This window comes from Sceloporus occidentalis, unplaced genomic scaffold, assembly GCF_023333645.1.
Source record: "Sceloporus occidentalis isolate IW3139 unplaced genomic scaffold, rSceOcc1.0.p SCAF_437, whole genome shotgun sequence".
Lineage (NCBI taxonomy): Eukaryota > Metazoa > Chordata > Lepidosauria > Squamata > Phrynosomatidae > Sceloporus > Sceloporus occidentalis.
In genome coordinates this window covers 152838-164895 of record NW_028317417.1, presented here as the reverse complement: position 1 = coordinate 164895, position 12058 = coordinate 152838, and the positions used below count along the sequence as shown (strand labels likewise).

At 44.0% G+C, this 12058-nt stretch overlaps 1 protein-coding gene across 1 annotated transcript in view; it reads left to right on the top strand.

Moving 5' to 3' along the window:
- Positions 1-7020: 7020 nt before the first annotated feature.
- Positions 7021-12058, top strand: part of LOC149272582 (coiled-coil domain-containing protein 85C) — a 47623-nt gene continuing 42585 nt past the window's right edge. Inside the window, exon 1 of the mRNA XM_089506927.1 lies at positions 7021-7732. Within this exon, the coding sequence (XP_089363053.1) occupies positions 7021-7732 (712 nt within the window). The remainder of the gene's footprint in view (positions 7733-12058) is intronic.

Here is a 12058-nt window from a genome sequence, read left to right as displayed (position 1 = left end):
CTACTGGCGTCAGTGGGTGATCCTGCCGACGTCAGTGGCATTTGTCACGGGTCACATCCCCATTTAAGGAGAAAATGGGCGGAGAATGGGGTGTGTCAGGACCCCGCCCCTGCAAGCCGTAGGATTCGGGTGTCGAACCAGAGACTCGGTGCGAAAGCCGGAGAGCTCCCACATATGCACATGGGCTGTGTTTTCCGGGACACATAATATTGATGTAAAGTGCTGCCCCCTGCAGTATGTAAAAGGTATAACCCATGGAAGGGAATCTGTTCCTCTGTTATACATCTCACGCACTGCGGGGGGCAGCACTTTACCCATGCTGGTAGGCAATATGTAAAAATGATATTGTTGTGCTATTATTTATTTATTGTTTTATATAGCGCCATCATATTTTGCAGCGCTGCACAATGGGTAAACAGGACATAACAAGTAGTATATAACATAACAATTTGACTAACAGAAACCGGTGAAAAACATGGTGGTCTCCCTAATACATCACCATTACATAGCATAGAATGCTGAGCTGCAGGCCACGCTTACGTACAAATATAACATGAAATACAGTTTGTTATGAGGCTGCACTGTTGGGTTAAATCCATGTTTCCACTTAGTTGCCATGATTAATGAGCCTGAGGATAGCGGGTTCCCCTTACTGAGAATAAGTAAAGCTGTATCTGGAGATGGTACAACGAACACGCGACGGGCATCAAGTGAAACAACGGGTTATATATTTGCACCAGAAAATGTTGCTCCTGACGTTCCATTTGTTCTCCGAATAGAAAGAGATCAGTTCAGTGTCCGTTGCTTCATTGTGTCTATTAGACGGGGTGATTGATGTGAGCAAAAACTGTTAATTGACACATCTGATTATATTCCACAGAGACCCACACTAAATGTACGGGCTTCGTTCCCTCCTGTCAAACGAATGGTTAATGTTCCACTTTGCGCTTTATTAAGTGTTCTTATTTAGAAGGAACAGTCCCTTTTTTGAGACCCAAATCCCTCTGTCCCTCCTCCGTCTCACAATGGACCTCTGTTCTTGGAGCTCAGAATAATTTCTGGGCATCACAGTGTTCTACAGCAATATTATTATTATTATTTATTGTTTATATAGCGCCATCAAATTCCATAGCGCTGTACAATGGGTAGACAGGGCATAACAAGTAATATTTGACTTACAGAGACAACAGGTGAGGAGGGCCCTGCTAATAATCAAATTTTCTGAGAAGGTGGTAGATAAGTGGGACAGCATCCCAGCAGAAGTGGTATGGGAATTTTTAAATTAATGGAATAGGCATGTGGTTTAAGACTCTTGGTCAAGCCCCTCAGGTGGTAAAAGGGCCACCAGGAACCTATATGGCGGGGTGTGTAGGAATAAATAGAATGTTTCTAGAAAGACAGATAATCCTCAGCATTATATACAGCTAAAAAGTGATTTGGGTCCAACGTCCAAAAGTGGATTTATCACCATAGTAACCACTGGAATAGTAGCGTGTTATGGAAGCAAGACCACTTTTCAAATTTTATGCCAGAACCATTTTTTATACATAAACCCGTTTGTGTTTTTACCGCCCATGTGCTAGAGGTGCCGACGAGACCTTGCTGAAACTTTTAATACACACAAAGGGTTAACCAGCATTAATCTCCGCACCGGCATCTCCTAAAACCCATCGTTTGTTTAGTTATGAGGATGATAGGAAAAGGCTCGAGCAAAACGCTGAATTGGCCACAATGTTTTGTAGCGCTCTTGGCGTTACAGGATTATCCGGGCCGGTTTTGGCCCCAATAAACATGACACGTTTATTGAATAAGCCAACACCTAATTCCCGCTAACCACAGCAAGCACAACACATCAGATCGTGGAACACAATGTATCCATTACACAAAGCGCAATCATCACATCCGAGATAAAAGCAGAATTCAACCCAGCCTGAAAACCATGTATTTATTATTATTATTATTATTATTTTGTTTTCTTAATAACAATACTTTCCTTGTTTAACATGGTGTAGTAGGATATGTACTTTTTAGTTTCAGATCAGACGCGTAGTACTGCATCAAGGTAAACAATGTATTATTGTTATTATTTATTGTTTTATATAGCGCCATCGTATTCTGCAGCGCTGTACAACAGTAATCATCCCCTAAAACAGTGGTCGGCGACCGCAGCGCAAAACGTCCATGCCCAAAGCATTCCCTTTACACAAGATCCAGATTCTGAAGGAAACAACTATGGTAGTCGCAAGTCGCAACAATGGAATTTCATTAAAAAAACAGTATTTTACAATAAAAAAAAGCAAATATTTGGAGTTCCTCTTTAAAATCACTCATTCCCTGTGAAAGTCCACCTCCTGGCATTTCTCCGTTCTTTTCAGGTGTATCTTTTGGTGGTAATCCACACTTTACCTATGAATAGTCTATCTATTGCAATCGCTGAGTTTCACCTTACAGATCAATCTCTTTAAGGAAATCCTTTATTCGCCGCTTCTTAGAGACAATGGCCGTGTTAAACACAGGCATTTAGCTTATCTTAATGTCCCATCTCTTTAAAGGACAAACACCATTATGTCATCTAACCTCCCGCATTCCTACAAGTCAGCGCCAGCCCGTTCTAGAACCTACGGGATAACACAGAGGGGTTTGTTGAACCGAAACAGAGAAACCGGAATCATCCCCAAGGTAAAGAAAGAAAACCGCCGCTTTCATTTTCATTGAAAACAGGATTAATTGGATGCCACCAGGTGGATTTCTCTCCAGATCGTGATCTACATTGACAATGGGGTGGATGGAATTTGAGTTTTCGGCCCTTGTACTAACATAAACCTGTTGCTGATGGGGGCCAGGTGTCCCTCTTTTTAGGGGACAGTCTCTTTATTAAGACTTCTGACCTTTGAGACTTTCCTCCGAACCATCGTTAAACCAATTAAAAAAATATCTACTTTGTGTTAAATGGGTTGAATGTCTTAAATGTGTATCTACCACTTTAAATGCCATTGAATATCCCTATTAAGTTATATATTAGGAATATGGAAATTATATATTTAAGCATTTTTGCTCATTGTATGAGCATTTTAACCCCCTATATGCCACTCTGCCTCCAGAAATGCCTTGTAGCCCCTATATGCCACTCTGCCTCCAGAAATGCCTTATACCCCTATATGCCACTCTGGCATTTAGGTGGTTAAAAGGCATATCATGGGACAGAGTGGCATATAGGGGGTATAAGGCATATCTGGAGGCAGAGTGGCATATAGGAGGGTATAAGGCATATCAGGGAGGCAGAGTGGCATATAGGAGGGTATAAGGCATATCAGGGAGGCAGAGTGGCATATAGGAGGGTATAAGGCATATCAGGGAGGCAGAGTGGCATATAGGAGGGTTTAAGGCATATCAGGGAGGCAGAGTGGCATAAGGCTTTTACATAAAAAATATTATACAGTTTGTTCAAAAATTAAATTCGTTTACTGACCTTCTACTTCTTCCACTTGGGGGCTTTTTCATCCTGACCTCCGTCCTCTGGTAGATGCAGGCCGCCGTTTTCTATGCTGACAGGAAGTCACTGACCCGTCATCCGGTGCTCCAGCAGTCTGAGTGCGAGGGGGCGGAGCTTTCACCCCTCACGCTCCTCCCATCACTATGCGGCCGTCAGATTGCTAGATTTCGGGCGGCCTGGGGGGGGCAATTGTCCCCCTGCCCAGCCCGCCCCTGGCGCCGGAGGAGGCTTCCAATCCCGCTCGCAGCCGCTCAGCGGCTGTTTTCAATGTTAGTTTGCCGGCCCACCGGGAAATTTCCCGGTATCCTGGTGGGCCTGCCCTGGATACAGCCATTTTCTAATGTTAGGACCTGAATCACTTTCTCTACATAACTCCCAAATGCACAAAAGTGACTCCTTTAAAAGTACGCTTCTTGCAGGGTAGGACTCATTTAAGAGGAGAAATATGGTCACTCTACCGCAAGGTCCCATCAGGTTTACTGCGCCTCTTTCTCTGAAATTGTGGTTTCTCTGAAATCGCTTCCGTGGCTCGTTATAATAATTTATAAGTGGAACTGACCAGCTGTATAAAACAATACATAATAATAATAATAATAATAATAATAATAATAATAATAATAATAATAATAAAAGCTAGATTGACACAATTTATATTATCTTAGAGAGATGCCAATCTGTGGGTTTTCCACTAGGGGGCAGACTCACCACGACATGACTGCAGAGAGTAACACAGGGACCACAATGGAATTTTCATATAAAATGTACACTTACATCATTCTAAATAATACCCAAACTCTGAATCCAAACACCAGAGTTCTCCTGAGTTAACCTTGGGGTACTTTGACGTAGTGGCCGGCTAAGCAAGACTCGGCCATATAGTGTGACGGGATCCCCAATATTTATTTCGCAGATAGGCGTTCGCTGGGTATGCGCTGAATCCTCCCTTTGTTTTGTGTACTTATTGGTCATTATTATTCCAGCAGCAACCCGGGAATCTGAATGTGTATGCTTTTTTAGGTTTATGCGCTTTCTCGCTGTAAATATAGAGTTTCTCTGCAGGACGGCAGTAATTTCCGTAGAATAACTTGACATTTGGAATTGCTATTCTCCGAGCCAGCACTTAAGAAATTGCGTTAGTGCAGCTAAACATCACCACAAGCCATAAAAACTTAATGAGGAACATATATTATTTTCAGATGTTTTGGATAAAGGCCGTAGAGCTCTCCTTACTGGATTATTTTATATTAACATATCTTTCAACAAATCAGCCCAAAAAGGGACACTTTTTTTCAGAGTGGGAAAAGGCGCGGCTATGAGCTTCATATTTTTAACATTTATTTATTGCCCTACTTGGGAACTCTCCGGTTTGCCGCTTCTCCGGGTCACGGCCTGAAATCTCGGTGTCGCGGGAGTGGTTTTTTTTGACGTGCCCCAATCCAGCCCTATTCAAATACAAAGTGTTCAAGGCTAGCCCTGCCCACGATGAGGTTGGCTCCTCCCATTGATGTCATTAACAATTCCTACCGATGACATCAGCCTACCTGATGAGTATTATGACATATGATATGTGATAGCTGAGAGGTCGCTCTATATTTCCATTGTGCCCCTTTTGCACATGCATAGGGGATTCTGTAGGAGCCCCCATATGCCCCTCACAGCTAGGTGCCCCTGCTATTCACATGTGATATGCTCACCACCAGCATACCTGGGAACTCTCTGGGTTTCGCCCCGAGACTCCAGGGGAAACGCGGCTTCTCCGGTCCTCTGGGTTGACACCTGGACCCTTTGCTTGCGACATCAGCAGGTAGTCCTCCTGGCCGTGTCCCAATATGGTAGGCTCTGGCTAGCTGGTGCCCAAAAGATCTCAGGTATGATCACCAGTCAGCTCCAGCGCTGGCTCTATAAACACTCCACATTCTCACCCCTCAGACAAGAGCGACAACATGGTAGGAATTAAGGACAGAAGGATTTGGGTCCCACAGAGGAATTGGCCCTCATAAATTTGGACATTTGAAGGGTTTAATGATGTGACCTTCATTGAAAGGGACTATAAACCTGGACTTCATCGGGTGGGAGTTTTGGTCAGTCCTTGAATAGGTGGGAACAGAAGCAGAATGTGAATGGGAAGATTTCGCTGCTCGGTGGGGGTCGCACTAAGCAGGACACCCCCAACTGAAAACCAATTCAACTCCAACAAAAGACTTCTAGATTTATCTTCTCACCCTTCACGCAGGGGCTATTCAGGAATTTACAGCCCCAATTTCCCAACATTTTAGTAAAACCGTCTCTGACAATGACCATAAATGAACACAATAGTCCAGAAGAGCGTTTTCTCAAACTATTCCCACCCTGTTTAACTGATTTATCACAAAATACTGCTAATGGTGTTTTTGTTTAGTAAGTGCCCCATAGTTAGAGGCGGCTTTAGGTTTTTGGGGGTTCTAAGCCAAATTGATTATTGCGGTCCTGTCTTTATCACAATTAAATAATTACAAATTTGGTTTAAATAAAATACATTATAGTAATATATATTTATGGAATCTGTGTCAGCCCTCCATAGGTCTCTCCCCTTCACTTTGTAAAGGGGGCTCCGTGTCAGTGGGGGGTCCTAAACAGCCACTTAATCTGTTGATAAAAACCCAAAAACCATTCTGTTTTTAGAAACGAACCCCTTGGATGACGAGAAGTACCCCAATGGGCGCGCGTACAGCAGCTCAAGACTTTCCGCTTTGCAGCATCTAACCTGTTCATAGGAATCTTTTATAGTATATTGTATGACTCAATATGTTCTGTAGCGCAGTACAAAAGGATAACAGAAACCCAGCGGGAATTGTAATGAAGTGAAGAAGATTTCATCTCCCCAGTTCTTGGCGCAAACCCGTAAAGGAAACAATCAGTGGAAATCCTGATTTCATTGCGTGTGGTCTTAAAAGCCGGCAACCCCCACAACACTCAGCCATCATCTCACAGGCGCCAGCTCGCTTACTATGTGGCGGCCACCCTTTTCCTCCCCGGGTGTATTTTGCTTTTGTTAGCTGTAGTTATTGTTTTTGTAACTAGAACTGAACGTTGACCTAGTTTGAGAGAGTGAGCATTGTTCAAACCTCTGTGTTGTGTCGTTTTCAATAAAGCTTGTTGAGAGGGATATAGAAAAAAAAAATCTCTCCCTCTCACACACACACAGAGAGGCTCAGATGTGTCAGAGACACCGGAGGGAGCGAATCGTTGGTGCGGCTTCGCGCGGGGATTATATGCAAACCGGACATATTCTGCACATGAGAAGGGCAAATAGCCGTAAATATATTAATAGAGGGGAGGGGAAACTCCATGGGACCTTCTCGTGTCTGTTCTGCACAAGTTCCTGGGACATGAGGACCTGTCAGCAATGAATGAGCCTTTACCCGTTGGCTTTTGGAACATCGCTCGTTTTATTTTATAGCGAAGGGATGTTTGGAAGGTGTAGTTGAGGGGAGATTTTGGATTTTTTTTGGTCATCTACACCCCTCTTCTTGTGACCCTTTACTAATATGGCCAAACATTCCCTAGGAGGGTCTGTGGAAGATCTCGGCAAGATCTCTGATGAGGAGCTGCTGAGATGGAGCAAGGAGGACATTGTGAAGAGGTTGAGGAAAGTGGAGACGGAGAAGATTAATCTGATGGTGGAACACGGGAATCTGATGAAAGATGTGAACAGGAGGCTGCAGGTCCATCTGCACGAGATCAGGGGCTTGAAGGAGGTCAACCAAAAACTTCAGGATGATAACCAGGAGCTGAGGGAACTCTGCTGCTTTCTGGATGATGACAGGCAAAAGGGCAAGAAGTTGTCCAGGGAATGGCAGAGGTTTGGTAGACACACTGCCAGTGTCTTGTGGAAGGAGGTTGCAGTTTATCAGCAGAAGCTGAAGGAGCTGGAGATGAAGCAGGAGTCCCTCCTGAGGGACAACCTGGAACTCAAGGAGATAGTCCTTATGATGGACGAGGAGAGGAATGCACCTGGGTCTAGGAGTTCCATAGACAGCCAGACCAGTTTGACCAATTTGAATGGGGGATCTGGCACCAGGGATGTAGGTGATGGGAGTAGCACCTCCAGCACTGGGAGTGTAGGGAGTCCTGACCACAATCATCATCATCATCCTCCTCACCCCAAACCATTGGAGAACAAAGCTGGAACTATAAGAAGATCAGCCGATGACCTCTCCACCCCACCCCACCACAGAAGCATCCCAAATGGCCTGAATGGTAAGTGTGTGCGGCGCTTGCTTTGTCATCAGGGTTTCCCTGGTGATTCTTGTTTGAAGTTCTCAGCAAAATAACCATGTGAAGGAGACAGTTTATGAGATTTCCAGGCATGTCAAGAACATAAATACTTTTAACCCAACTTCATTCGATTTATGGGGTTTTTTTAGGTTAACTTTTAATGACATGGAGATCTTTGCTAATAAAAGTAGATGATCTTGATTTTTTCCACTGAATCTTTACTAATCAACAGAAATTGTTTGTCTGTATTCTGTATTATGTGTTATATATTATTGTTACGGACCCATTGGATTTGGGGACCATATGCCTTACCTAAAGTGGCGAAAAATGGCATTTGCTGTGCAACAATTTTTCTTGTGTGATCAGAAATCATGCCTTTATATGAAAATCCCTACCTAGGGACCACGCCTGGCCCCCAATCCTCTTTCTAATTTGTGGTGTGTGGGGGGGTCTTAATACAGATTGAGGAAGGATGTACTCAGCACCTGCTGATGGTCTTTACTTCCCCCTTTGTACCGCACTTCTGTCTCTGTTGGTGCTTATAGTAATATTCAATGGTTGTATGCAGATGCGCCTTTGATTGCATAATGCAAGATGGATTTAAAGGGGTATCGCGTATGGTGGGCATCTGCCAGCGCAGAGGATCCTCGCCAGTCCCCATGCTAGGTTGTTCAGCTGATGTACTAAGGTGCGTAATGGCTGGCTAACCGCAGAACGCAACCCTGATGGGATAGTGATGGTGAATCAGTGAAAGCGCTCGTGTTTATTACACGATGACACATTCCCCCAGCGTCTCCCGTGTAAACGCAGTCAACGCGAAGCCCGCATTGATCGTTGCCCCAGTGCAAGGTTAATATTTACAGTTGGCGCAGAGTGTTTGCTCTTTGGAGCTGGGTTGAGTCCAGTACTGGGTGTATGTGTAATGAGAGTCTTTAGAGTCTGGCACACGCGGTTCTCTCGATCTAAAGAGTCGCTGCTTTTTTAACCCTTAGGAAAAGCACAGCTCTGGTGCAAGGTGGTAAAGATTGGACACCAGAAACATTGCTTTGGTTGCCACGGTGACTGCACCTTGCACCAGAATTGTATGCATAAAACCGCCGTGTCCGAGAAGGATGAACAACGCTTTCACAAAAAAGTTTGACTCCTGATTAAACTCTATTTCATGATTCAGTGCGAGGGTTAAACATTGGATGTCTCTATTGGCGTCCTGCGCTCCTTTCCCGTCTCTGCTCATAGCACCGGTTGGGTAGTAGTGGGGACCAGTGCTGGCCATTTTTCCAGGCAGAGATCTTCTGCACAAAGTAGCTGGTTCAGTTCATTCCTCTTGGACTCACTTGGGTTGTTTAGCTTCGGGAAGCTCTCCTGGCTCCTGCCTGACATTATTCTTGCTGCCAGCTGGGAAATATATAACATGCGCGCTCTAATAACAGAGTCGCTCATTCAAAATGATCTATTTTTTTTTAATGATTTCATAAGGACTGAAATGTTTCAGGAATGGCACGGAAAGATGGCTCTCCGTTGGAAGGACTCTTTCTTCTCCAGAGTGCTGGGATAGTTTCGTATGGTGTATGTCGCCATCTAATCAGACACTGTTTCTATGACATAGTCTTTATTGTGTTGGGAAGTCAGCAAGTGTCTGTGGATGGAATCTCACCTTTTCTACTATTTAGTTTAAAAAAAAAAAAATGCCACTCCAGAGCTCCTCTATGCCTACTGCTGGGAGACAAGGTGTAACAAAAGGTAGTAGGACTAGGTACATTCACTAGCATCCCAGTGGAAGCATTAGAGAGGCGGAATGGATGTCTGACAGCTGTGATAAACGCTGGTTTAACAGATGAGGAAACCCGGAAGCCCTGGGATAGTCATTCATCAGAGCTGAGTGAAGACCTAGTGTGTAAGAGTGAAGACCTAGTGTGTAAGAGTGAAGACCTAGTGTGTATGAATGAAGACCTAGGTGTATGAGTGAAGACCTAGGTGTGCGTTAGATTGGCCTGGATGTTCCTATCTGCTGTCAAGTATCCGATTTCTACGTAAGATCAGTTCCTGCCCTGTTTTTCTTTTACTTTTTGTCAGGTGTCAAATACACCCTCTCGTAGACCATACACAGCACCTCTGTGCCTGCCCGATCATGCTGAATTTCTGAAAGATTATGAGGATAGCGCCTTATAAAACCTAATGGGAAGAGCGTGCGTGCTTGCGTGTGTATGTGTATATAATATATACGTCTACATTTAATAATATGTTTACATGAGAGTTATGAGAACTGTGCATTAGAATAAACAGCAATTACCAGCAGGGTCCAGAGTCCGTTCTCGTGACGGGTGTTTAGACGGGAGGGTTGTATATGGGGATTATCACACAAGTTTTGATTGACAGGATTCCAGGAAGCGCTCGGTGACCTCTGTGCGTTGCAGGCCAACGTGCAGGTGGCGTGCAAGGAATCCGGATAGTCGGGTAGGGGATAAATACCTTCATTGTGGCAGGGAATACGAAGACCGTAATCACTGAACTTACAGCGCCTGGATAAACTTTCTTCTTGCTGGAGGACAATGCGGGGGTTAATATCATTATTGCTCGCCTGTAAAGCGATAGTCAGCCGGTTCCATAAAGTAATAAAACGTGGAAAGTAAGATAAGTAAGAATTTATAGCTCGGCTTGCAGTCGCGTTCACTTTTAACGATATAAACGGAAAGCCCCGTGTATTTTATAACAAAATGTGTATAACTCCTGTATGAGCTCCGTTGTCCAGCTACTTCCGCAAATGGGCCAGGCGCACCATCTTCCCTGATAGGAGGAACGTGAGAGAGCGTGTAGGAGCCTTTAGTCCAGGGCTCGGCACATGTGGGGTCACATAATACACGCTACAGAACCATGCTGGGTACCTCACGTCACTCATGCTGAATGGAAGAAGATAGGCAGCGGTGTGGCAGGTGAGAAGGGGGAGCAGTGTATGTGAGTGTGTGTGATACACAGTCAGTGTGTATATGTATAGTGCTGGAGTCAGTATGTGAGTGTGTGTATATGTATAGTGATGTAGTTAGTCTGTGAGTGTGTATATGCTATAGGATCAGTGTGTATGTGTTTAAATGGATAGTGCCAGAGTCAGTGTGTATATGTATAGTGCTGGAGTAAGTATGTGAGTTTGTATGCTATAGAGTCAGTGTGTATCTGTATAGTGCTGAAGTGAGTATGTGTGTGTACACTATAGAGTCAGTCTGTGAGTGTGTATATGCTATGGAGTCAGTGTGTATGTGTGTAAATGGATAGTGCCAGTGTCATTATGTATGTGTCCATAGGGTTAGAGTGTGTATTTGTATATATGTAGTGTTAGCCAGTGTGTATGGTGGTTATGTTACAGTACAGCATTTGCATGAGTGTGTATGGCATATAGTGTGTGTATTAGTGTATTGTGTTTGTTACAGTACAGGATTAGCATGTGTGTATGTCAGCATATAGTGTTAGTGTGTATATATACATATATGTATATAGTGTGTATGTATATAGTGTTAGTGTGTATTACTGGAGTGTGTTTGTGAGCATTAGATGTTTGTGTGTGTCTGTTACTGTATAGTGTTAGAGTGTGTAAATGCATGTCAGTGTATGGCAAGGTTCAACAAACCCGGGTTGGGTAATATATAAAAATCAAAACATGATTGAAGAAAAAAAAAAAGCTCCTAGATCCAAACCGAATTTGTCGACCCCTAGCTTGCTCGGGTGTGCGGCGATGCTGCGGATCTGAGGTCTGAATGAAAGATGGCCTCGGGTATAAGGCGAGGTGTTTTTTTTTTTCTTCTTCTTCAGATGAGCAAATCTGATATATTGGAAGACTGCTGAGCCTCCGATCAAATCTCCAAACTTCCATCTAACAGCCGCCCCCTGTTCACACGACAGGAAATGAAAAACGCCGGGGAATCATTCTCACCGGATTCCGCAAAATAGCAACAATGTTTCACATACCTTATCTAAAAGTCCCAAAATGCGTCTCGTCCTCTGGGTACAGTGCCAGATTCTCAGGGTCGTGGGCTCTAGGTTTACACGCCTGTTCTTTCACACCGATCTCATAACAATAGAGGCTTTATTCAACTTCCCGAGCACTGGACGGAATCCCTGCTTGAACACAGTTAATACAATCACTGATTTTGTCCCTGGCCTGATTCTTGGCCTAGAGGCATTTCGTCCCACCTGTATAGAATGCTTGCGATCAGGTTTAATACACGTTTTGTACATATGTCCAAGTGTGTTTGTTATACAGAAAAGTATTCTAATCGTCATTGTTATTGTTTGTTTATGGAAAGATTGTTACGAATA